This window comes from Aquila chrysaetos, chromosome 3 (assembly GCF_900496995.4).
Source record: "Aquila chrysaetos chrysaetos chromosome 3, bAquChr1.4, whole genome shotgun sequence".
Lineage (NCBI taxonomy): Eukaryota > Metazoa > Chordata > Aves > Accipitriformes > Accipitridae > Aquila > Aquila chrysaetos.
Genome location: NC_044006.1, coordinates 2,081,179 through 2,107,744, shown reverse-complemented (window position 1 = coordinate 2,107,744; position 26,566 = coordinate 2,081,179). Strand labels below are relative to the sequence as shown.

Below are 26,566 nucleotides of genomic sequence, written 5' to 3'. Positions count from 1 at the left end.
GCTGAAAGCTGTTATGAGGACAGACAGAACTTCCCCACCAGGTTCTAGTTATCTCCCAGAAAGAGCCTGATGCTGCAGGTCCCCTTCACAAGGTCATGTTTGCAGATGTGGCACCTGAGGCTTGCTTTGCTACTAGCTCCTTTCTTTATCTCACTCCTTCCAAGCACTAGCTCTGAGCTCACTCCAAACCTCATCTGTTTCTAGAGCTAACAGCTCCCACCAATACCTGTAACCCCTACCTCCTTCAGGTCCAAGCCTCTGGAAAATTTCCTCTATTTGCAGCATTTCCCCCTCCTCCTGAGCCTCTCCAGCAAGTCCTTCTGAAAATTCAGGCTGCCTTTCAGCTGTCAAGCTAAGAGCAGAGCATACACAAGCAGGAAAGTGCCTGGGACTCCCTTTTAACACCCCCACCAGCCAGTGGATTCCCTCCACCTCCTTCCTGTATCAACTGTTCCCAGGTTCCCTGCATGATGGCCACATCAAGGCAGAGCACCAAGGAATAGCACCAAGCTGCCAGACCCCTCCCTGCAACAGCCCTGACCTTCCCTGCTCCCAGCTGGGGAGCAAGGGAGCCCTTGGGTACAAGGGTCTCCTTCCACAGGGGGATGGAATGCTAGGAAATGCTAACCTCACATGGGCCTAGCACACCTTCCTCCCTGTCCTCTTCTCCCAGATCAAGTTTGGGATTTTTTTTTGTGGCTGGTATCACCCTGCTTTCAGTCTGTTACAACCTGGGCAGCACATTCTCATCTTCACAGCAGCCTATGCTGTTAGCATTTAAAGGCCCAAGATGACAAGGTACACATCACTACAAAAATCAAATGAATGCTGCCAAGATGGAAAGCAGCATCTGATCTGTGCCTCAAAAGCTGTGTTCCATCAACAGCTCTCCTCAGCCAAGTGAGGAAGACCAGTACTGCCCACCCAGCCACCCCAGGACTTGGCCCAGTGTTTTAGATTTCATGAGTTGACTAGGAACAAGCCTTCACGCCCTGAGCATGTACCTACAAGTGGCTTCTCGCTTTCTGGTGGTCTAGGCACTGTTCAGTCCTCGCCCACCTGGACACTGACCATCTGTCAAGCTCCCATGCAGTTCCACACCACAAAAAGCAAAGAGCTGCACACACACAGTTCAAATAAAAGTCAGAAACTGACAAAAATGTTTAATATTAGTTTTGAAGAAAAAGTGACCATACTCGCTTAGATGAGAAAATAACAACTAAGTGTGTTTAGTGAGCTCTCCTGCCAACCTGTCAGCCCACAGCTGTGGCTCTCCACTGAGACCCAAGCGGAGAGGCAGGCCTCCCCACAGCTGCTCTCTCAGCGCGTGACAATGCAAACTCACTTGGGACACAATACACAATTGCCGTGGGAGCTGGCGTATGGAGGTTGCGCTCTGATCTGCGTTTGGCTGCCGCTCTCGGGCCATGGCACATATCAGCAGAACTGCAAGAGAAGGGAGTTTAAACCCCGATTAGAAAACCTCGCTGCCAAGGGGAGTTGCAGGTCATGCGCGTGCTGCCTAGAAGAAGATTGGGATCCAGGTGATGGTCTTGTTTCTGAAGCTGGCCAGGGCTTGGGGATTCTGCAGAGGCAGGGCTCAGCCCCCAGAGTAGGGGTCAAACAGAGCTCCCGTTTCAATCTCTCGGCTGTGGCTCTTTGGCACTTGGTAGCGGTGCCATTTCTGCTCGCCTTTGACCAGGAGATTTCTGCTCACCCCCGAGCTCTGTGCGCAGTATAAAAGAGCAGTTTTAAAATCCTGAATGTCATCACCACCATCTCTCAGGGGGCAGAGGGAGCATGGAAAGCACTGTGAAGCTGATCATGGCAGAAGAGGGGATGTGAGGAGGGAGGCAGGGAATGTGAAATTGAGACTTGACCCCAGCTGGTCTGCAGAGATGGGATGAACCCAGGAGCTCTTGCCTCTGTGCTGGGAGGAAAGATCACTTGCTAGAGCCAGTCAGCATTTGGCAAGCACCTCTGAGGGCAGCAGCTAAGCGTCTGCAGCATCGTGGGTGCAGCTACCCTAACACCCCTCAGTGCCAGTAATATCCTTGGTGCGCTACCTTCCAGCGATTCCCACACTCGTTGCACACGACGAAGGTGGTCATGGGCTCATCGGAGCTGCGGGTCTGCACCTGGAGGAGGACACGAGGGAAATGAGAGCCGAGCATCACACATGACCCCGTGGCAGGTTGGGGGGGTCACAGGGAGCTCCCTGTCCCTCTGGCCACCAGGGATTCGTGCTGGGGTCACACTGTCAGAAATCAATGAGAGACTGAGGCGTGGGAGGGCAAAAGGAGCTTCCCTGTAAAATGAGTCTGGTTATTGTTTTACACACATCTTGTGACCTCTCTCTCCCTCCTGACACTATCCAGAGTGACATGTTTTAGGGCAGCAGATTTCTCTCCTCACCCTCTCTGCTGCCCATTCCTCGCAGGTGGCTCCGGCAGTAGACATACCCACAGCCGGTCCCTCCCTGTGCTGTCCCCGGGGAAGGGAGGCAGCCAGCAGCGAGACGACAAAACCCCCAGCCCATCCAGCACATGCGACACATACAAAAAAAACCACTCAAGCCATTCCCATTTACAGACCAGTCCTATGTCCTGGCCTCACAGGAACATGCTGTGTGTTACCAGGTTCTGCACATTTCCAGTCTGTTTTGTATTTGAGCCATGAAGGAACTCTTGATATTTAACCCAGATGTGACTGCTGCCTCTGACAGGCTCTTGCCAGCAACGCATACTTTGCTAAAAATCAGATTTTCATGGCATTTGAATACCACAAGGCAGATCTACACTGAAAATACTGGCACTCCCTGTGCAAGTCAGCAGAACTATGCCGAGGGGTAATTATGGTGATCTACATGTGTAATTACCCAATACGCAAGAGTCACAGTATTCGCACGATGCAAATTAAGCATGTTTTGCAAGCATGCTGGATAGATAAATTCTGTAATTCTCACCCGACGTTACTGCCTGGCTTCCAACACTTCATAAATGCCAGTTCATCTACTTGGAACTTAAAACATCTCAGTCACCAAATAGCGATTTCACTGGAAAACTAACAAAACTACAGAAAACCTTCTGATATTTCTATTTAGAAGACACCATCATCACCTGCCCCAATTACAGGCAGTCAGACTCCGGTCCACTACAGGTGGAGACAGAGTCCCTTGTGCTGCTGAGGCAAGCGAGACAGCCCAGGCAGTGCTTCCAGCTGACTTAACTGGGATGCACTCGCAGAGCGAGGTCTCTCCCCTGAGCCAGCCTGTGGGATGCAAGACTACTGCTGAGCCAAAGGAAAATCCCTGGTCAGCTGCCTGGCTCTCATCTGCATTTGCATGTCAAGTCCAAGCATATGAAGGAGTTTCACTCGCCGCTTGCACATGCAGTTTGTGCGCACCCACTCAGTAGCAATCGCGTGGTTGCTGGTGCATTTTTGGGTATCTGCGCATTCTAAAACACTGACTCACAGCAAAGGCACATTTATCTCCAGATGCCTGGCGCGAACATGGGAACTAAAAAGCACTGGTAATGCACAAGGCTTCCAGCAGCTGTCCATCGAGAAGAAAAATCCCCTCTGCCTGTTCACATCACTGCTTCCTTTATTCCTTGTTTCACCTGTTTCATGTTGTTTGATTTTAAATAAATGGAGATTTGTCCAGCTGCAGCTTACCTACATTCTTAATTTGCACTTTTAATACCATCAGCATGCCCACCTCGGTTTCTGCAGTCTCTCTCCTCTACACTACCCACTCCTTTCTTGTCTGAATATCCACATTCCCAGTACCTGCTTTCGATGTGCAGCTCTCCCGAGCTGCACAGCAAGCAGCACTACTCTACTTTTGAAAGCTTCCTTGGGACTGCACAACCTCTGCTCATGTACAAATGAGCCAAATAAAAGTTACACAAGCTCCAAGGAAATGGATGCAAAATCATTGTGCAAAAGCAGTACGTTTTAGAGAGCCTTGAGTGTACAAAAAGGTTCTCTCCATCATTGGCAAAATTTGTGCTGTGCCGCAGGGCCTGTCACGGAGCAGTAAGAGCTCATGACCGTGACAGATCATGTCCTGTGCAAAGGTCAACAGTGTGGAAGCTGTAAGAGCAGGAAGACTAACCTGGGTGTAGGTGCAGTTCTTCTTCTTGCATTTCCCACAGGTGAAGAGGTCAGTCTGCGTCCCTCCTGTCTTGGCCATCTGATGCTCCCGGATTGCTTCTTTCGTCATGGCTTTCCTGATCTCTTTCAGCTCGTTACTGGCCATTTCCTTTCAAAAAAGCAATAAAATCACATCTGTCCAGTTTCACCACCACACCCACTACAGTGGAAAGAGTCAACAGGACAGGATGGTCTAACAGATGGGTATAAAGACAGAAAAACTTTCATTCCCAGTTTCTGGTTCATACCTAGGCCCCCATGATGATGTGAAGTACCAACAGACTACTTTCCACATTGCAAACCCCATTGCTAGCTCACTCCCCGTGCACTCTGGCAACAGCTGCTGAGAAATCTGCAACCCCAGCAGCCGACGAGCCCCTTGCTTCAAGCTAAACCACAGGACACATCCCCTGTAAGCAGCAAACCCTGCTCCTCAGGCTTCCTCACCTCCGAGGTCATCACCGCAATCTGCTCAGGGGTAATCGCCCCACACAACACATTCTTTTTCAGCTCAGGATTTTTGGAGTCCTTCAGATTCGAGATGCGGCTCCTCACTCGGTTTTTGTATTTCATGTCGGTGTTCTTGACATCTTGGTATATGCGTACATCATAGTCAAGGAGTCTGCAATCAACCCAGAGACCTCCGAGCACTTTCTACACCACTCATGAACAGCAGGGTGTTAACTGCTGCCAGGACACAGATAAGGGTGCTGGGACCCTACAGTAGTGTCTGCTCCGGGAGGTTAATGCTGTATTTGAGAGCAGGCTTATACCATCCCAGAGTCCAGGAGCTTTCAGTTCTGGCTTTTTCACTGTGCTGGAAATAATATTTATTTTCAGTTATGCTCAGGTTCTTCAACCTGCTCTTTCAGCACGGTAGCCACAAAACCCTCCACTAAGAGAACCCAGCTGCACCTCCTACCCCACAGCCCCCCAAACCAAGCAAGTTCCTGCCTTATCTCAAATCAACATGCAGCTTGATCCTCATTGCTCCATCCTTCCCATTGCTTTTGTGTATATCAGCACACTCTCCTCCACAGGGAGGCACAGGGAAGTTGCATGTATCTGGAAGCAGAGCTGAGAGCAGGAAATATGTTGATGGGAAAGACAAACTGGGGATTACAGTCTGTTATGGTGCAAACAGGAAGGAAATAACCATGTCCACCACACCAGCAAGGGGTCTGCCCTGAGCTCTCAACACCACACTGGTGGTTCCTTAGTGTCCCAGGAGTCAGCCAAGCAGAGCTGGAACCAGACCCAGAACCCTGACAAGCAGAGTTGCAGCAGAACATTTATGCAAAGAAAGACTGTCCCATTTTTTCCTCAGAGCACATTCATTTCATGGCCTGGAGACATGCAGGCCCTTAAGGAAGCCCCGTACAGTAAGGATATATTCTTCAATCTGGGCTGCTATGTGCTCACAGTCAGCACCAATGGCAATATAGTCGTCTGTAAGACAAGAGAAACATGAGGTCAATGCCTTCCAGCCACGCAAGGGGTCCCAAGGCTCAGTATTTCTGAGACACAAATCTAGATAGTTTGCTATTTTGATTTACATGCTCTTTCGATCAAATGGCATCTTGGCCTTTGCTCTAGCTACCCTTTGACCCTTTTGACAAGGGCAGTGATGAAAATAGACCAATCCAGCCAGTCTGTGCCCTCTGCCTCTCTAGGAGATGGACTGCACTAGACAAAGCTAACAAGAACCTTGGCCTCAGAACATACAGTTTTCCAATATATTCTTGGTATAGTTGAAATCAAACATATATAGGCAGGAATTGAGTCTCAACAGATATTGGTGACAATGAGAAGTAGCTCTACTCAGACCAACAATCTGTCAGGGCCCGAAAAAGCATGCGGCAACTGCATCAAGCCTTCATTTCTCTTCTTACCTCGGGACTCTGCCCCTCCCCTCTTCTTTCACACAGCAATTAAACAGCATCATATAGAGAGCAATAACTGCTATGAGTTTGGACACCAGGTATGATAACCAACACCATAAAGCAGGGAAGATAGGGCAGAACAGGGCTGAGCTTAGCAAAACTCAAGGGGACTCCTTCCCAGACTTCATATGGAAAGGGTTTCTCTAAGAGTTATACAAATGCAGCATATATAAACACATGCATGCGCACAGGAAGGCTAGAAATAAAGACTTTGTGAACTTCTCCATCTGCTGTCTACATTCCTTGGCTCCAAATTAATAAAACTCTGCAGTGCTTAGACCCCAATTTTCCAAAGGGATCGGCAATTTAGACACAAGTATGCGTTCAGCTTGAGGTGTTTAAAATCTGACTTTCAGAGATACTGAGCCCCTGCAGTTGCCTCTCATTTTAGATGGCATAGTCTGAGCACAAGACAGACCTGTTCCACCCCAGATCCACAGAGGAACACAGTGTTTAAGGGGCTCCAGTCTGCAAAGACAGGGGAGTCTAAGAGCAGATGGTGACTGGCATAAGCGCCATTACCGGCCAATTCCATGTATTGAGTTACAGCTTCATTTTGTGCCCCAAAGGTAAGCAGAGATGACAGCTTCACTTTACAGCCAGGTCCATGTGCAAGTGTCTAAAAATGCTGCAATGCCAGCCAGTTTGTCAAAGGGATGACCAGTGGCTAGACTGAGCTGACGGCAATAATCCTTTGACAAGGCTGCTCCAGAAGAGAATATCTAAGAGGAGCTGGCACTGACCTGCCAGAATTCTGTCAGAATGCACCAGGAGCTGTGAAGCACTTTAGGCAATGCAGGGTTTCCCCCAGCACTTACCATCAGCCTGTAGAGCTGTTGTCAGCATTTCTCTGCATTTGTTGCGGACAGCATCGCAGGTGACGGGCGCCGGAGGGAAGGTGGTGATTTTGGGGGTGGTTGGAGTCTTCGGAGGCTCCTGCCTTTTGTTGGAGCTAAAAGAGAAACTTCACCTGTCAGAATGTCTCAGTTCAGGTCACTGAGAGCAGAGAAGGGATCAGCAGGTATGTGGCCAAGCATCCTGTTAATCATAATATAAAACCAGTCAGAGGAAAACAGTGCAAAGACACTTGCCCCAAATCAGCATATAGCGCAATACATCAACCAACACCACCAACCCAGATACGAGCTCTCCTGGGGACTCTGCTGGCTGTAAATGGAGGATTTAATCCATGACGCAGGCCTGCCAACCAACTTCTGTTATTCAACATGTATCACAACTGCTGCACGACTGGGCATCAAGTGAAAATATTACAAAGCTGTTGGACACCATCAGTAACTCAAATACACTCAGGACTTCCCAAGACCATCAGCACTCTCTCAGTCTGGTAGCACAGTGCACAGATGCATGGTACTTTATTCCTCTCTTACTTAGCAGGACACCAAGTCCATAACTGCTTTCAGCAGAAAGGGAGCAGAAGCCACCACTAAGGTTAATCTCAGCTGGTTCCTCATCTCATATCCTTTACTGCCAAGATCTCAGCAGCAGGAAAGAGAACAGCTAAACAAAAAAGCACTCTAGCTCTCTGTAGCCAACAAGGAGTGCAGCACACTGCCTTCTGGGGCAGAAATCAGAGAAGCCTACACTAACCCCTCCAGAAGAACGAGCTGCCATGCTAAGGGAAAGAAAGAAAATGGCTCCTTCAGCTCCAATATTAAAAAAAAACCACCACAACAAAGCATAACACATAAGAGGATCTTCCTTTTTCCTGTAATCTGCACAAGACTCTTTGACTATTCATCTCACAGAAGAGCACCCCTACACAACCACACACAGCTTGCACAGGTGCCAGGCTAGCACAGGACTAATAAATACTGCTTCAATCACAAAAATAACTTCGTTTCCACCTGCAAGCAATCATGGGCACAGGCAAAGGAATGCAAACACCTGCCTGCTGTGGCTGCCTCAGCCAGGTCATCTGCCAGGGGAGCTGGCTGGAGAGACTGAAGGCACAGAATCACTGCATGATGCAGGCAGGCTGAATCACCGCACAGGCTGGGCTTGCACACACTGCTGCGAGGTCTGCATGCTGGAGAAGTAACTTCACTCAGCTGGGTGTACACCCATAGTGTTGAGATGTCTTGCCCGTAAAGCCTAACATCTGCACATAGAGTTAGTTAGCCCTGCAAATACTGCTGGTAAAAGATTTGGGCTATTATGATTCCCAGATGATTTTATAGAGCTTTCCCCAACCCCCCTTAAATCTAGGCAGCAGAACAGCAATTTTTTCAGCAGAGATTGCTCTGACTTTGGTGTTTGGACCATAAAACGCACTGTATTTATGGCCAATGCCTGGTAACATTAATGCAGTAAGAGACAAAGGAAAAAAAAAAAAAGACAAGTCCTGATATTTCACCCATGCCATACTGGCTCCATGTCCTTGATGATCCAACTGGCTTCACAATTTCTGGTAAGCTGGGTCACTACTGCCAGTTCTTTGCCATCAAAAATAAATCTGTTATGAACAGGCACTTCCACTACACTGTCCTGGAAGGGATTAGTCAGCCCACAGCAAAACAGCACTAAGCTGAAAACCTTCTGAATCTGCTGCCACACAAGCTGAGCCAGACAACTTCAGGGACTTATCCTGGGAGACCCTGCTGGTGCTGCTAGGTTCAAATCCAGTCTGGCTCTGCAGTGCCTCAAAGCCCGTAGATCATCATTAGAGCTACTGGATTTCCACAGTTCAAAACCTCACCAGGCCCTTTTAAGAAGCATCCACCAGTGCACCTTCAGGAAATTGTTCGGCTCAAACCATAGCAAAAGATTAATTTTCTGCTCAGATGAAATAGATGCACTCTACAAGGGAGATTTTATTGCTTGTGTTTCTCTTTGACCACTAGCTGAATAAAAACATTTTTTACCAGCTAGTTTTACTGGTCAGCACTGCAGGAGGCTATTAAGGAACAGATTTGTGACCAAACAGCTCAAAACATTCAATAGGATTTACACTGCACATAGTACAAAAAGAAACAACTTAGCTTGCAGGTAGTTAATTAGATGATCTTCTCCCATCTGGGATGTACAAATTGCCATCAGGTACTTTTGTGCTTAAGAAGCTATGCACAAATCACAGGCAGCACACGTGGGGGTGTATATAGCAAAGCATACACAACTCAGGAATAACTCATCTAAAAGTCACAGCTGATCATGTGGCATAAAACAGTTTGGAAAAATGAGACTTCCCAAAGGACAAAGGCAAAAAGCCTAGAAAACATATCTACAATAAAAGGAAAGACTGAAGCAATCAGAGTGGTTTGCAGCTGGGAAGACTTAGAGGAGACAAGTCCTGAAATACTGGAAAACTTGTTACAAAGGAAGATGGTAGGAAAAATCCTCCATACTTGCTAAAGACAACAAAAGCATGAAGAAATGGTCTTAGCAAGACAGGTTTTGACTGAGAGCAAGTTTCAAATTGTAAAGGTGAGTTATGAATTAGAAGATACTGCCAAGGGCAGCTGTGGGAATGTCTTACTCTGAGGTTTTTTAGGGTTGTCAAAGAAGAGCTTAGAGAAAGGCCTGTCAGGGACAGCTTGGGCAGAGGTTGTGCTGTCCTGGGAAGGGGTGGCAGGACAAGCTTTCCCAAGAGCTCTTCTAGCTTTAACTTTCGTCTCATTTTGCAAGCAACAGTGACGCTAAGGTATCCCAGAGCAAAACACTGCATGTGAACTCTCAACACTGACCTTCACCACGTCCAGTACTTAAAGCCAGGTCTTTAAACTAATACTTGCACAGGTAATACTTGATTTTCAGGAAGGTTCTATCTGCAAATGCTATTGACTTAAATATTTAGATGTCTAGCTTTTTTCTACCTCCAGGGAATAAACAAGACGCATGATTATCCCACTTCTGTTAGCTGATGAGTAAAGACATATTCACCTACATACACATATATGTCATACATGCCCTGAGATGACAACTGATCACTCATGAATTAGAGGAAACAGACTTCTCAGCCATTCCAAAGACTGTACAGAAAGTTATTCATTAAGCTCTAGAAGTTCGTTTATAATTAGAATAGTTGGGAAATAGAGCTCAAACACACCTATAAGACTTATTTCAGGAAATCATTGTGGTTCACACTGTTCCTGTCAAACATGAGAAAGAGCTTGTAAATCTACCCAGGCAATGAAAGTTTATACATAAAAAAGGCTATGCTGGAGCAAAATGGTGGCAAAGCAACAGCCAGAGACTGCAAGCAGAACTCAGGGCTACACTGGAAGAAAATCCCATGGAAGAGCTGAATTCAGCCCACAGATCCAAAACCTCCTAATAAAGGCAGTTTAGAGAATCCTGGAAAAGAAAAAGCTCATGCTGCCAGAGACAGAGAAACATTAGATATAGCCCATTAAAATGTACCACACCAACGGTCTAAAATACTACAGCACAACAGAATATGCTTTGGATTACAGTAATGCAGTATATAACTTCACAGGTGCCAGCACCACACTGGCTGGCTCAGAGCCTTCAGGTCTTCAGTGCTAGCTCTCTAGTCACTACAGAGGGATTTCTACATCTGTGTTCCAGAAAGCAAGACAAGTTTCAGGCCAAGAGCTTTTCAAGTTTTTCTCCCTGACAGAAGAGGAAGGCCTAGCCAAAAATCTAAGTGGCTGAAATATCTGAATACAAGCTGATCGCTTTGTTGTCTTGATAGCAGCCTCATCTGAACCAGCTATCACACACTGAGCAACTAGTCAGACTCCCTTCATCACAGCCTGTGCTTCAAAGAACAAAGACTCTTCACTGCTAATAATTTATCTTTTTTGTCAAGGCAGATTAGCAGCTTATTTTGCAGCACTAGAGAATAAGCATTCCTGTCTCTGTAAAGACAGCCTGGCTCAACAGACTGACACCAGGAGCTAGCCACTTCTGCTGGTCTATGCTACACTAATCCATTTGCTTCTGTTTATCCTTCACAACCAAGGGGATGCTTTGCCATTCAGAAGATGGAGGCTGAATACATATAGAAAGCATCAAGGAGGAAAAAAAAAACCAACCAACACCTGCAGTATCTGCAGCACATCAAGGCACAGGGGAGCATTAGAAGCACAAGCCAGAAAGCTCCACTCCACATAGCCCACACTGTCTGACAAAGCAAGGAGACAGTGGGGTTTTGCCTATCTACCTACAGCCAGGATCCTTTTCTGAGTGAAACTACTACAAGCCTCAGCCTTCAAACCAGATGCCCGAGCAGGCCCAGCTCATTTGCTCATAACATGCCTACTGCCACTGTGCCCAGGGAATGTCTCATACTTCCTTCCCTCCAGGCTCCGCATTCTGCAAGGTCAATTTTCCAAAGGTTAAGTCAGAAGCTTCCCTTTTTCTTTGAACTGCAATACTACTTCCTGGCTTGAGCAGTACCAGCCAAGTTGGTAATACTTGCCTTCTTTCCCCATCAGGAACAGCCAACAAGTACCTCCATGCAGGCTTCTGCCCTTACCCTGGAGGGAAATCTGCCTCCCTTTACCAGTAAGGGCACGCACAAAGGCTCTTAGCCATGACTGACTCAGTTCCTACCCTCATCAACCCTCCAACAGATCTTTTCTGTGTCCACACCCTAGGGAAGGCAGTACACCAGTCTGCCCTTTAGAGTATAAGATCATGAAGAGAAGGTATTTGCATCACAAGGCTGGTGATACTGCTCAGGCCAACTCTCTCAGCTTACACAGCAAACCCTTCTCCACTACCACTGACTGCTCTTTGGCCTCCAACTCTCATCTCCTCTCAATGGAACAAAAGGAAACAGCAGCTGGGAGACTCCATCCTACTGCTTTTACCCCCGTACCACTGACATACCAGACTGCCACTGGATGTGTGATACACACAGCTCTAGACAGCCCCAGCTCCTGCATTGCACTGCATCACTACAAGACTCAATTCTGGCTGTGACGTCTCCCCAGTACTTCCATTACAATACTTAGCAAATCCTTTTTCACATTTTATGGAAGTGAGATAACCAAAGATGCATGTCAATTAAAGTTATGTAGCTCAGCATCAGTAACATTCTCCATCAGCAGCCCTATGTAGAGCTGCAAAGGCTCACACCAAAGTGTCAAGCCTTGAGAGATCTGAGCAAAAAAGGAAAAGAAAAAGCAAAGGGTAGAGTGACAAGAAAGTGACCAACAAAGACAGGCTGCAAACATGGAAGAGCCTGCAAACTAGCAGAACTACAGCCTTAATACTCTAAATCTTCTGGCAAACTTGGGAAATTGGCTAAATCACTTCAGGGTCAAACCTACGAAGCACACACCCTCCTGGGATCTGAGGCTGAGAGAAGTCTCTCGCCTCTAGAACAAAGCTTTACATCGCATTTGCCCCCTCCCTTTTGATCACTGCCTCCACTCAACAGCTTGGGAAGTGCAGTGGCAGACACTGGAAATGGGATGCAACATTCAAGGCATGGCAAGAAGCAAGCATGCAGCAGACCTGCCAGATGGGTGGACATCAGTCCAGAGTGAAAAGAGGACTTCTGCTGGGACTTGTCAAGGACAAAGAAATGGAAGTTTTACTCTAGTGATGTATCAATCAATCCCATCCATCACTTGAGATTGCAAAGGCCAAAAATAATCTTCATTCTAAGGAGTTCAAAGTTAGAAATAAGCAAAAATATATAAAAATGCAACCCAAAATAGAACAGAGGAATGTTTTACTAATAGAAAAATCAACACATAACCAAGAGTAGAAAATCAAGAAATAAGATGTGAACAAAATCAAAAAACTCACTAAAGCCACTGTATTTTGTAGATGTATATTTCTGCATTACAGTTTATTAAAAACACCACACAGATAATCTCTGAAGAAGTCTACGCTTCTGGTGCTTCTGACCAGGAATTTGACTACAAAAAATTCGCAACTCAGACATTTAAAAATAAAAATTAGTGTAAGGTACCTTAAGAAAACTCTGTAACAGCATCATCTTTGGTTAAAGGAAAGCATTACCTTTGGTCTCTTGAGTTACCAGTCTCCTTCGAGGAAGATGTTGGCAAGGACAGGCTTTTCTTTTTCTCCTCACTTTTTTCCTCAGAAGCATCTATATTCAAAAGAAGAGAAATTGATGATAAAGGGTTCAGATCGGTCTTTATGCTATAACCCTGCATACACTAATCAATGTCTTAACACTACACAGTGTTGGCCTAAGGCAAGTTATTATTCTCCAAAAAGAATCAGGAGAAAGAACACCTTTATGGCCTTCCATGCTTTCCAACAGACCTTTTGCTTGCCTTTAAGTAGAAACTAATTCAGACAAAAGCTTTCCTCACCAAACTAAAGAGCAATCACCTTCCCTGCCTAGGAGATAAGCCTCCTCACAAGACATGCCTCATCACAAAAGTTTCTTTCAGAGACACCCTGGCTGCCGAGTAGAGATTAGATCAAGTTCTCTAAAGCACCACTAAAAGCAGCATTTCCAGCCAACACCACCCGAAGGGCCAGTACAGGCTAGTCCTTCTGGGAATACAACTTCTAGTGTTTCCCAAGTGCTGTTGAAAGCCAATAGCACAACCCTGGAGAGGGCTTTCATGACACTGTAGAACAAGTCTGACCCAGAGGTAAACTATCTCAGCATAGCCAATACACATCAACCCTAATGTGGAAGTGACAGTCCTAGCCAGGAGAGAAAAACAGTGCTTCTGACACTCATTTAGCCTATCAGGAAATGGGGAGCCCCGGGGTGCAGACTAGAGCCAGCCGCACATTTCACTTAACTTCAGACACTAACTTCAGACACCACATCACTCTTGTTCTTTGTTACACGCAGGTGCCCAAGAGATCAGTTTAAAAAGTAAGGAGTGTTTGAATTTCACACTGGGGTACTTTGCCACTAGTATAGAGTGGGAGACACACAGTCTTGCTAGCAGGACACAGGTAAAGCTGCCCTTCCAATCTCGGCGCTGCAGATGCCTCATTCTTTTATCACAAAGGTAACCACTAAGACCATATTTGTAATCCCTCCATCTGTAAGTTTGACATCAGTTTGTGCTATATCAGCATTAAGATTTCTCAGACAGAATTACAAGCTTCTGCTTATCAGTGTTCATCACCATGAAAGCCTCCCCAGCAGGCAACAGTCCATGTGAATTTGTCTACAAGGTGTTAAACTAAGTTCCATCTCCAGCTCATCAACCAAAATGCATTCCAGCATTTCTCTTTCCGAGCCGTTGCACGAGGCTGACAGCACACGCTGTATTAATGCCACACAGCACAGAAGTGGGGGTGGAGGGTTCAGAGGGCAGATACTGTTTCTACAAATAATGCTCCTAATTATTATAGACACAGGTACACGTTAAGAATAGTCCTGAAGCTTTCAATGCTCTTTCAAGGATGAGCTAGCTAAACAGGAGCTAAATCTAGAAGAATGCATGGTAGGAGACAAAACTTGAAAGACAGAGGGTGCAATTGTAAAGACTCATCTGCTAGAATATTCTATTCAGATCAATAGATAAGCTCTCCTGAGAAACCCAATCTCCCACTGAAGCCAGATCCTTCACAAGTTGGATCTGACAGGAACATGCTGATTTTCTTACCTAAAAGTTTTTTCCAAGATTTGATGAGGGATTTGGCAAGCGATATCACTTCTTCATCTGTGCTCTGCTTTCTTAGTGCATTTACTGACATCCCAATGCGTGTGGACTGCAAGTGAACATTCAAATGAATCATTCAAGAACAGACTCGTTATTTGTTACGAACTGAAATCAGAAATAAACATGACAAAGTCAAAGCAATGACCAAGATATGAAGTATCCAAGGACTTGCAGAAAGATTATCTCCTTTCAGCGTTGGAAGAGCAAGATGACGCTCTCCAGCTTAAACCAATCAGAAGCTAGACATCCAATCACCCACAAATACCTTCTCCACATATCTAAATATTACATTCTAGCTTAGAGTGAAAAATCTAAGATACATATCTTAACCTCTGAATTGTAATTCTGTTCACACCTCCCCAGTGTCCTGAATATCACCATTACAAAGACTTAAAGAACTTCTCCAATGGCTGCCCTTTGTGTTTGCTACTTTAATCTGGTCTTTCCTCTTTTTGAAACCTAAGAAAGGATTTGAACAGTTACCCACATTTCCCTCATCAGCTGTGCACAAGTTTCAGGCAGCACATGGTGGTCCAGTACTATTTAACTGCCAGTCCAAAACCCAGGTTTGGTACTGTCTTCTGGATTTAATGTTTATTTTGATGCTTTGAGTGAGACAAGAAGTAGGGAAAGCTATTAAGTTTATTTAAACAATATTTTGGACTCATCAGATGCAGACTTCAGCTTTCTACCCTAACCGTGCAGCTCACCTGCAGTAAGTCCAAAGTCATAGGCATACTTTTCAGTTCTTTCAGTAAATCCATTGCACCATCCTGTAGAGGAAAAGACAAACAGAATGAGTGCCTCAGCTTTTAATAAAGAAAGGCAACAGCTTGGGAATAAATTCAGAAAGTTGAATTTGAAGGGAAAACACACCAACAAGCCTTCCCTAAAACATCAGCAAGATTACCGCTGGGATTGATGTTCCAGACAGACAGTAGATCCTACAATCTGGAAGCACCTGAGATATTGGAATGGGCAAAACAGAAGAGCAGTGGAGCGCTACAGATCTTTGTTGGTGTATGGTACAACTGCAGCATTAGCTTATTATCCTTACCTGGCAAGCTTAACATTTTTAACACCTGAAAAATACACTCCAAATCACAGCTGTCCCCTCAGCACACCACTTAGCTTCCAGGAGTACTCCTACCATCAGACTCACTATTTTGGGGGCCCTGATCAATGGTGTTACTAGCTCGCAATAACAGTTTAGCAGAGTTGCAAGAACTTCAGTCACCACCCACCTAAAGCTCACAGTCATTGCCCAGAGACAGAGCTAAAAGTATCCTCTTTCTACAGCGTGAAACTTAATGTAGCTGTTTCCTAGTTTTCATGTTGGTACCCAACTCTGCTCAGGACAAGAGCTGATACCAGGAGCAAAGCCATCAAGCAGTGACACTGAAGAGCTGGTGACTTGACACTCATTATATGAGGTTTCCTTGCATCAGCTCTGCATCCCAGAACCCAGATCCAGAAAAAAAAAATCTGACTAGGCAATCTGTAGATACCTAAAATTGGTAGTCACTCAGAGAAATGGCAGGGACGGAAGCACTGGCCAAGTCTCCCTTCAGCAGCACTCAGCAGATCCCAGCCTGGAGTATGCCATCTCCATTCAGCTAGCTCTTTCCTCCCATCCCCCTTCTACCAAACAAGGCCTTCTAGTGTTCACGTTTAACAGCTCATTTAAAACACCAACCACTCCAAGCCCATTTGCAGCACAAGACCTACAGAGCCTTGAGTAGAGAAGCGAAGCAGCCTCCACTGACAGACCCTGTCCTCAGATCCCATCCTCCCTACGCAGAAGGGCCGCTTCCAATTCATTGCAGGAAGCAATCCAGCTGCCAGTGCCACCCTACAGAACAGATGCTGAGAAAGCCAAATCAAAGCAGAGTCAAAGCTTTCAGCGTGCACACAAGCAACTCAAAGCAGCACAAACCACACATTACCATACCCAGAATGAGCGGCTTCCCACTCAGGGAGTTTCACACCTTTCCCGTCCTCCAACAGCCAAACGGACTCCATTAAATCCAGCCCTTAACATATAAAATGACTGGGCGATTCCTGTCTCCGTTATCAGAAATGGAGCCACTTGGCACAGTGGCAGCAAATGGGGATCCACGCAAAAACTAGAGCAACAAACAGGTACTCCAGGCAACCATCCTGCAGGAAGAGTTCGCAAATTAGCCGATATACAATAAACACGCTACGGTTCAGTACCATATAAAATGCCAACCAAGAGGAAACATTGCATACCACTCATTTAAGAAGCTGCCTCTCAATGAAGCTTGGAAGCAAATTCTGCAAAGTTGCTCCTTTCCTATTTCAACAATGGTGTTGAAAACCTGCCATCAATGGGAACAGACATCACAGGCTGCGGTTTAGCCCAAACACACTTTCCTGGGTTGTTACAACAGCTACACAAGTGCCAGTGCTCACCCCTATAGGCGGCTGGCAGAGCCGGTCCAGCATCCAAAAGTTCACATGACAACCGCACCCAGCATCCCATTACCCAAATACCACATTCCCCTAATCCCTTCCCCTCCTCGCCCATCACCTCCCACTCCCCGCAGCCCTCCCTGGCCCCACAAGCCCTCTCCCCCACCCCAAACACAGATGTACAGCCTACCTCCGTCACAAACCCTTGTCACCCAGCTCACTGCCTCAGCACTGGCGTGATGCTCTTTGTACTCGTATGAGCACCGACTGCCATATCCCATTAGGCAGGAAAATACTTGCTACTGTCCCCCCTAAAGAGTCACACCGGTTACAATACACCCTGCGAGACCCCCAGTGTGCAGACAGCAGCAAGGCCAGCCCTCCACACTCGAAAGGCCACAGGAGAGTGAGCAGACATGGTGCTTGCATGGGATGGGGATGCAGGAGGCAAATACAGAAGCACTGGGGTTTTCCCTGAGGGCGTAACAGAGCCCCAGGCCAGTGCTGGGGGGATGCGTGAGGGTCCCCATTCCCAAGGGGGCTCCCAACGGGACAGGGGAGGAGGGCTGAGGATGCTCCCCAGGAGAACGCCCCAGCAAGGCAGCACAGGGTGCTGAGCTGTGGGGCTGGGGGTGCATGAGGCCTGGGGTGGGGGGCACAGCGTGGGGAAAAGGGGTTCCCACAGCACCCTGGGGGGGGAATATGGACACCCACCCCCCCCCCCAGTAACGGGCACTGGGATGGAACGGGGTGGATCCCACACCGCCGCAACGGATGGGGGCCCACGGAGAGGGAGACCCCCCCGCTGCAACTAGGTCTGGGGGAGGGAAACCCACCTGGGGGGGGGGGGAAGGCTTCTGCTCCGCCACGGTAACGGCTGTATAGAGAGGGAGGCCCCCAAAATGGGGGCAGGGGCATGCCCCCTCACAACAGGCACTGAGGGAGAAGCGGGGGGGGGGGGGTCCTACAGCACGGCAGCGAGGACGGGGACCCCCGCGGAGAGGGAGGCGCCGGCCGCCAGACCAGAAACCAGGGAAGGGGGAGGCCCCCCACCCCAACCGGGCTGCGGGGGCCCGGCCGCCGCGACTCACCGCGCTCTTCTTGGCCACCATCTTGTCCAGCCGCCTGGCGATACGTACGATCTCCTCCTCCCCTCCCATCGCGCCGCTCCCCGCGGCGGCCGGTCCCGGGGGCCGGACGGGGGCTGGTCGGCGACTGCCCGCTGCCCACCACAGCCCCCCGGTACCGCAGTCCGGGCGGGCGGGCTGCGCGCGGGGCACGACGGGAATCGTAGTCCTCCGGCCTCCCGCCCGCCTCTTCCCAACGGGCGGCGGGACTACAGCTCCCAGCATGCCCCGCGCCCGCCCCCGGCCCCCGCCGCGGGGCACTATGGGGGCTGTAGTCCGTCCCCTCAGGAGCCGCAGGCCGCCGCCCTGATGGCCCGGCAACGGAGCGGGGCAGAAAGCCCCCTCGGTCCTGCCGCAGCTCCCGTGGTCTCTCCCCCGCCGTGCTGTTTCAGGGCTCCCCGAGGCAGCAGGGACGCGTGTGTCCCAAAATTGTTGTCGTGGGGCAGCGGCGGCTGAGCCAGGCCGCCCGCCCTGGCATGCCCATCCCTCAGGGATCCCCACCGGCGCCAACCCCGAGGACTCACAGAGCTGGGCCCCGGGTGATTCCCCATCGTGGAGGCCTGAGGACCGCTGCACCCCATACACAGCCCTGCCTGGGTAAGAGCAGGGAATCCCCATAAAAGCCCTGCCTTTTATAACCTGCCTGGCCCCTGCCACAGGTGGGCCTCGCTTGCCCCCCCCCCAGCACCAGCCAGCCACAGGTGAGCTGATCCCAATGGAGCCGCTGCGGCCCAGGCAGCAGCACTGCCTGAGAAGACGACTCGAGACAGCAACTGGGCAAACGGCTCCAGCAGCGATCGAGCACCCCAAGAATATCGCCCGTGGCTGCAATCCCGCGGCGGGTCACCCTCAGCCCCGCTGCTTGGCTAAAGCGAGATGTGGGGCTGTGCAACCAGGCCAGCACAGCCTTAGGGACTTGAGACTAATTAACAGAAGGCTGGAGAGGGGACGGATGGTTTGGGGGTGCCCAGGGCGCGGAGCCCCCCTGTAGGTGGCACTCGTACACTGTGCGAGGGCGGCATGTCGCCCCCCCCCCCCCCCCCGCCTCGTCATCCCCCCTCCCAGGAGCTGCGCAATGGGACTCGCTGCTGAATATTGTTGCTCTTTCCAGCTGGTTCCTGGCAGGGCCTTCGATGCCTCCTCCCGCACAGCCGGCTTCACAGCCTTCGCCAAGCGCGGATGTTTCGGAGAGGGCCCTGACTGTGCTGGTAAAGAGCGGCCGTGTCCTGCCTCGGCGGGGCTGCGGATCGAGCGAAAGCATGGAGATGTGCTACTTGTGGCCTCAGGCTGCACAATTAGGTGTTGGGAACCAGGGCTGGCTGAGCTCAGCTCCAGCCCTGCTGTGTCCTGTGGCAGCTGAGTCACTGAGGGCAGAATTTAGCTTTACCAGCACACAAAGGTGGGGAGTATTGAACAGATCAATGCTAAACCTCTCCTGGGTGGCTGTCCCCCAAAACTGCCTGTTAGGTACCTAAAGCTGCCAGCTTGCTATTCTTTGTGGCAGCTCGCATGGAGTTGGACAGACCTCTGGGATCCCCTCGAGCAAGAGCTGCTCCCCAGATGTGTGAGAGACATTTCGATTCATCTCCAAACCAGCAGAGGTGGCCCCAGACCAAACCTGAGCTCCAGACCCTCTCCCTGGCATGACACTTGGAGCTACCTTGAAACTTCTTGGCTTGGCCCCATGTTTGCGAACGCAAGTTCCCTCCAACCCGCCGTCTGGAGCCTCTGCAGCATCTGGAAAGCCTCCATCCCTTGGCAGGGTCTGGCCGTGAAGCGAGGGGGTGCCATTTTGGAGAGGCCCTCCTCTGTGAGGAAGGAGGTAACAAGTCCCAACAAGGGGACCTTCTGGAGGTCCTTGGAAGCGGGCAGCTGCCTGTCCCGTGTGTGGGGTCGGGTCACGCCGGTCCTTGGCGTCAGAGGCACGCTCGAGCGGCACTGCTGCCACTGTGAATGTGGTTTGTATCACTGCAACGCGAAGATGGTTCCTGACCACAAGTATGGCCGGGGACGTGTCTCAGATTCCAGAGCGCACAGTCACTGATGCTGAGCGCCGTCACCCCGTCGCTCCCTGCCTCTGAGCGACAAACCCGTCACCCGCCAACGCCGGCCTCCTGCCGCGGCGGACCGTCCTCGCCCAGGCCCCACGACTGCCTGGATGGCAGCGGGTTCCCGAGGAACATAACGGCATGAAATCCTCACGCCTGCAGCCCCATCCACTGCCTGCTGGGCAGGAGAAGAAAATGCCCCCTGCCCTTGCATGCCTCCGGGCACGGGCCAGCTCTGCAGCCTAACCCTGCCAGTCTGCAGCTCCACTCTTCCCAAGGGTTAACAGCACAGGCGTTTGCGGAGCGGGGAGGGTTTCTGGCTGACCTTGGCTGGGAAGCATCGGTGGCGTCGCTCAGCCCAGCCCCCCAAGCGTGGAGCCGGTGGCCGGAGCGCTCCCCAAGCCTGGGTGGAGGTAGATCCAGAGGAAACTCCACCTCCGCGGGAGCCAACCTGCTATTGCAGGAATTCCCAGAGAAATTCCCGCTTGGGCTGATCTGTCAACGGATCCATGAACTTTCTTTTACCTCTTGTGAAAGCAGCTACTTGAATGTGCTAAAAACAGAGCAGGGGCGAGCCTGTCTCTGGAGCTGGGCTTGGGGGAGAGGTTGGGAGGGGGCTTTAGCTGACCCCTGCACACCAAGAGGCACTGTGAAAGTCTCTGTACATGGTGCCTTGCTGGCAGCTCCCCTCTGCAGGCAGAGCCGGCGGAGCCAGGAGAAGAGTTTGCTGCAAAATAAAAACCCATAAAATCTCACCTGGTTCTCCCACTGAGTTATAGTGTTTCCCAAGTGAGTGTCAGCTGATTTGGACCCAGTGGATGGGCTGGATCAAGTTGGACGAGCTTTCCTTGCTTCCAGTATCCCCAGCAGATTCAAGTCACCAACATTCGTTTGGAGATTGGCCACCAAACCCCACCCTTTCTGTTGTTCCCAACCACCAGAGGCTCAATCTGGTCTCCTTTTGGAGAAGGCGGGGAGGAGAGGGCCACGAGACCCACAGGGAAGCTCTGTCCTGAGACACCTCCTAATTTCAGGTGTGCCCCGGTCTCCAGGATCTCAGCCTTGGGGTCACGGCTTGTAGGGACTGGAAGGTTGGCTGTCCCTGGGCGACACACTGGGTGGGCTCTGAGCTGGTAGCAAGATACCCCATCCAGGGAGCAACAGACAGCAAGTAGCTGGTAGGTGGACCCCGTGCCCTCATCCAGCACCACGAACGCCAGCCAGGACATGGGAGCAGTTGCCGTAGGCTTTGCCAGAGCAGCACGGATTTTGGGGAGGGGTTTTGACGCGTCTCCCCTCCTTTTCACCCTTGTGAGCCTGCCTTGGCAGCAGCAGGGAGCTCCTGGCTCTGTTGGGTGGTTCGCTTTTGGCTCTCGGCCATCTCCACCCGGCGTGGCAGCCACCGCAGCGGGGGTCCTGCTGCCTGCACGCATCGCTGGTGAGGATAGCCACAGCCAGCCACCCTCCTGCACTGATGGTCAAGCCATTCCCAGCACCGACCTCCCTGGGGATAGTTACTTTGCTGTTCCTCTCTGAGCCCAGGGCAGCTCAAATCTGGGAGAAGAGGAGGAGAGAGACAGGGGAACCAATCCCCTAGACGTGACCTTGTGCCAGCCCCAGAATAGAGGCAGGGATCTGCCCTTTTTCCCCCTCCTTGCTGCAATTGTCCAATGTCCTCAGGCTCCTAGCCCTGGCACCAGGGACATTTGACCCTGGAGGCCAAAATGCTCCGTCCAAACACTTAAGAAACCTGGGGAATTTCGCCTGCATGGTGACTTGCATTTCTGTCTTGCAGACCGTCCCGTTTTCTCCTCCAAGGAGCCAAGGGACCTCTCCACACCTCATCTCGTGGCACAGGCCCTCCTACCACAACAGAAACTGGCATGGCTCCCAGGACATATCACAGGCTCAATCCGTGCCACCCCGGCAGAGCAGCCCGCAGAGGCTCTGTGTCCTCCGCTCCCCACAACCTCCCACCACATCTGTCCTGGAGCTGCTGGTGAGCAGCCCGTGCCTGGGGACACTGCCATCTGGACCTCTTGGGACAAGTCCTGCACCAGGAAGGGCTGCAGGATTTGGCTGCAGCAGGCAGCAGCCGCAGAGGGGAACGTGGCCAGGACCACCCCGCGTGGTAGCCCAGCCTCTGCCACCCGGCGAAATGGGGAGCGTGGAAGGGAGGACGCAGAGAAGATGATGGTTCCCCTGGGCCCTGCTCATTGCAAGCGTGAGGGTGGAGTTTGGACCTCCAGCTTTGCAGATGCTCTTCCGAGACACTTTGGATGTTCCCTAAATCTCCTCCTTCAAACGATTTTAATTATACTGGCTGTTGTTCAAAATAATAATGACAGGGGGAGGAATAAGTGCTAAGCAGCAGCCTGTCACGCTTCGTGAGGTGTTCTCGGGGGACGCTGGGCCAGACAAGCAGCTGGCCCAGAGCCGTGGCAGCCAAGTGGGTGCAGGCTGCCGCGCCACACTGGCCACCAACGGGCTCTGGGCTGGCCCGTGTGTGCGTGAGAGCGTGTGCAAGCGCTCAGGTCTCCTTTCTCTCCCCCACTCTGTCTCCTTTTATTCGCCTCCATAAAACATAGGAAGTTCAAGCCATTCATTTTGCTATTTGTGTCTCCCTCCCCACGCCCCGGTTCCCTCCCTTGCCCCCTGCAGCCTCTCGGCTCGCTGCTTGCCCAGCATCCTTGACCCCGAGAAGTCTGGTGTGTATGCACTTCCCTTTTGGCCCATGGAAAGCGCCACTCTGAACTGGTGCCTTGATAAGTCTGCTGTGGGAAGGCAGGGGCTCCTGGGCTCTCACACTGGGCTTTCCCATGTAGCATTTCCTATGCTGTCCCCGCTCGCCAGCGCGATCGCCAGACCAGGGCGGTGGGGAAGCTCTCCGGATGGCGGTGCCCCTCCGTGGCAGCAGGTCTGTCCTCCTCGGGCTCTCGTGACTTGCTCTGTGTCAAAAGCCACGGCGCGTGGAGGGAGATATCCTCCCGAGGAGGCGGAGGAGGAGGAGGATGGTTAGCATCTCATGGGCTAGCATGGTGCCTCTCAGCTCACCCACAGCAAAGGAATGCAAAGAGCTTTGACCCCCCAGCCCCTTCCTCTCGGCGGTTTTGCAAACAGAGCTCTGATATTGTCTCCCACAGAGTTTGGGATCGACGGGACCCATGTCCTGTCTGCAAAGGAGCAAGCCCATGGCAGGGCAGCCAGGGCTGGGATTGAGACCTCAGAGAGGCTGGAGATAGGGATCAACTGGTAGAGATGGAGGAAGGAGAGGCTCAGCGAGGAGGGCTGGGGAAGCACAGAGGGGCCTTTTCTCAGAAATACCCTCCCCTGAGCTGCCCTGCCAAAGCACAAGGCCCTCACTGTTTCAGCCATGGGCTGGGGGCCGTGGCAGTCCCTCCATCACCACCACCATGGGGACACGAGGACAGTGCCCACGCAGGGGCTGTATGGACACACGCCTCCCACTGCCCGCCAGCGAGGCAGAGGGTGAAATCCAGGCAGGGAACAGGCAGTGTTTGGCCTCCTCCATCCATGGCTGGAGCGAAAGCTCCTTTGGCACGGCTGCAGGGAGCCGTGCAGGGCAGGTTCCCCCCGCAGCGAGAGCACCCATGATCTAAAAGCTATCGGAGTTCCTAGGGCTGGGTCTGGATTCATGAACCTGAGGGGGCTGCTGGGTGAACTGGGAGGACTGGGAGGAAGAGTCTGCATGGCTGAAGTCAGCAGGGCGGTCGGCTGCACCGCAGCGTGCCAGTGGGCGAAGGCAGCGTGCTCCCTGCCTCGCTGCCTTCATCACTCCCTTTGAAACCCCCTGGACACCCCCTTGCCCCGTGCTAACCGCACGGGGAGGCCGAGCAGAGCCAGGTCACCGGGGTTTTGCCATGCCCTCTGCTCTCCAGCTCTCCCCGCAACGATGGGACCACAGATAAGAGCCTCCTCCAGCTTATCGTCCCATCAGCGGTGCTGCAGACGGCTCAGCTGCCCCACTGCCGAGCACCAAGCCCTGATCTCATCAGCGCGCCGCACACTTGCAGCTCGAACAATAACCTCCTTCCCTGCCCGACACAATTCCCAGAAATGCACAGCCTCCTGCTAAAGCCTCCCTGGGGGAAAACATGCCAGCCGGCCTGTCGGCACCAGCACGGACATCGCTGCCAGCCGCTGGCAAATGCAGCCTGCCGCGTCCCCGGCGTGGAGGCACCTCTGCAAAAACAAGGGTATGCTGGGTGGGGTGGAGGGAGAGGCTGAGCTGGAGTCCTTGGGGCCATCCTTTAGCTGGCTGTGCTCAGGAAATCCCTCTCCCTCTGGGCATTTGCGACCAGGCGCCTTGCCCCTTTCCCAGCCACCCCACCGAGGAGCACACGTTCGCAGCCCCCCGCTCAGCTGCCCTCACCCTGCCTGCTCCCGATGCCTACTGGGTGCGTGGGGGATGCTCATGGAGCTGGGAGGCAAAACCAAGCCCCGGCTGCCCAGGCTGGGAGGGCAGAGATGGGGTTCGTGCCTCCCCTCTCACCCCAGCGGACCCCCAGCCCGGAGGGGCTCTTCTGTATCTCACAGCATCACTGAGCGCCTTAGTCTGCCAGAGGTTTTTCTCGGCACATTTGAGTAATCGCAGTTGCCGCTTCCAGATGGAATATCTGGACACCCGGGTGGGCACAGCTGGATGCTCGAGGCAGGTATTTACACTGCCCCAGCTGAGCTGGGAGTGGGAAAGGGCCAGGCCAGCAGCTGGCAAGGCTGTCCTTTCTCCAAGGGCTTCCTCTGGGGCTCGCCAGCCTGTCTGCCCCGCACATGTGTCTTGCTGGGGCCAGATGTGCCATCCAGGGAGCCGCAGCAGCAGCCCTGCCTGCGCAGGCAGGGGCACGGCAGTGCTGGAGCGGTGCAGGCTGCGGCCAAGGCGTGCTGCCTTTTCCTCCCTCCAGCCCTCGCAGCGATGCAGCGGACACACCAAATCCCCGCGCAAAAGGTGCAAACGCCGGCACCGTCCCGCAGCCCACGTGAACCGGGAGCGGCACCCGGCACGGCACAGCGGCCGGGTTGCCAGCGCGGGTGCAAAGCACCAGCCTCGCGGCGTCCCCAGTGCGAGAGGGACGACACGGGATGCATTGTTCACGAAAACACATGGGGAAGGCCGAGGAGGACAGACTCGCCGGCTGCGTCGGGCTTCCTGCCTCCCGGCTGCCGCCTGACATCATTGCTCCCGGTGGGAATGGCTGCCCTGGCCCCACTCGGCCCCTGACAGCAGCCGATAAGTTCCTGACCTCCTGCCCGGCTTTCCAGCCTCCCACAGCCCCCCCCACGGCGTGGGGGCTTTTGTGCCTGCTATCCCCCTGCCGCCATGGCACGACAGCTGGCAAACCTGCATCCTCTGCCTCACCAGCACGGGCACGGCCGAGGCGATGCTCACTGTCGCCTCGCCACCCACCTCCAAGGGTGCGGGATGGCACCGTGTCTTGGTCCCAGTGCCCCCCATCTGTCGACCACCCCTTCCCTGCCCCCTGCGAGCCGGGTGGCTGGAGACCCTCCATCTTGCGCTTTGGGTCCTGCATCCCTTAAGCACCCTCTTTGTGCCCTCTCCGGCGTGTGGCGTCACGGATCGGGACCTTGCCTGGATCCTGGGGCACGGCACGGCACCGGGGCTGGGGCAGGCAGAGCTGCGGGCATGTGGCAGCCCCGTGGGCATCGCTTCGGAGGGGCTGCTGCCCTGGGCAGGATGGTGGCCCCATCCCACTCATCCTCCCATCCCGCTCATCCTCCCATCCCACTCATCCTCCCATCCCGCTCATCCTCGCATCCCACTCATCCACCCGCACATCCAACCCAGCCCGGGAGCGTGTGTTCTCCAAAAATCGCCTGTTTGGATTGACAGGGGCCCAGGAAGGCTGAGGAGGAAGAGTGTGGGGGGATGCAACACTGGTGTTGGAAGGATGCTTCCCCCTGTGAAATGCACGGGGGAGGCATGGCCCCCGTGCACCAGTCCCCGCGGAGGCACCGACCTTCCCACCGTCCTCGTATCTGTCCAAATGACAGCAGAGACTGGGTGCAGCGTGTGCCGAATCGCCCATCCACCCTGCATGCGCTTTTTCAAATAGACAGACTTTGTAGTGAGATGGCATAGAGGGATCCCGCGAGCCTCGGGTTGCCACTGCGGCAGCTTCCCTCTCCTTGCAGCCCCCCTCAGTCATGTACAGCCACGAGTTTTTTCCCTGGGTGACTCCTCACGAGCCGGCAGAGCAGGACCTGAGGCTGACGCGCTG

The 26,566-nt window shown here is 52.0% G+C and overlaps 1 protein-coding gene across 4 annotated transcripts; it reads right to left on the bottom strand.

The window, feature by feature from the left end:
• Window positions 1-1,131: 1,131 nt before the first annotated feature.
• On the bottom strand, window positions 1,132-18,425 carry TCEA2 (transcription elongation factor A2). Of its 4 annotated transcripts, XM_030009056.2 has the most exons (12): window positions 18,226-18,411; window positions 16,952-17,040; window positions 16,650-16,858; window positions 15,409-15,471; window positions 14,642-14,747; window positions 13,059-13,149; window positions 6,920-7,053; window positions 5,551-5,607; window positions 4,606-4,760; window positions 4,121-4,267; window positions 2,067-2,138; window positions 1,132-1,446 (listed from the first exon to the last, which is right to left on the bottom strand). In XM_030009056.2, the coding sequence occupies exons 4-12, from the start codon at window positions 15,460-15,462 to the stop codon at window positions 1,438-1,440; spliced, it is 825 nt and encodes a 274-aa protein (XP_029864916.1). In that variant the 5' UTR covers window positions 15,463-15,471; window positions 16,650-16,858; window positions 16,952-17,040; window positions 18,226-18,411; the 3' UTR covers window positions 1,132-1,437. The 4 variants fall into 4 exon arrangements, with proteins under 4 accessions (XP_029864916.1, XP_029864917.1, XP_029864915.1 ...); XM_030009057.2 differs by lacking the exon at window positions 16,952-17,040; XM_030009055.2 differs by lacking the exons at window positions 16,650-16,858; window positions 16,952-17,040 and having other exon boundaries at window positions 18,226-18,423.
• Window positions 18,426-26,566: the final 8,141 nt, after the last annotated feature.

Bases quoted from the DNA above. Each gene is read 5' to 3' on its own strand.
- TCEA2 (XM_030009054.2), bottom strand. From the start codon at position 18,294: ATGGGAGGGGAGGAGGAGATCGTACGTATCGCCAGGCGGCTGGACAAG. The intron at 5,608-6,919 runs GTAAGTGCTGGG...CTTGTCTTACAG, and splicing joins AACAGCTCTACAGGCTGATG to ACGACTATATTGCCATTGGT. The intron at 2,139-4,120 runs GTTAGTCTTCCT...GTCCTCCTCCAG, and splicing joins AGAACTGCACCTACACCCAG to GTGCAGACCCGCAGCTCCGA.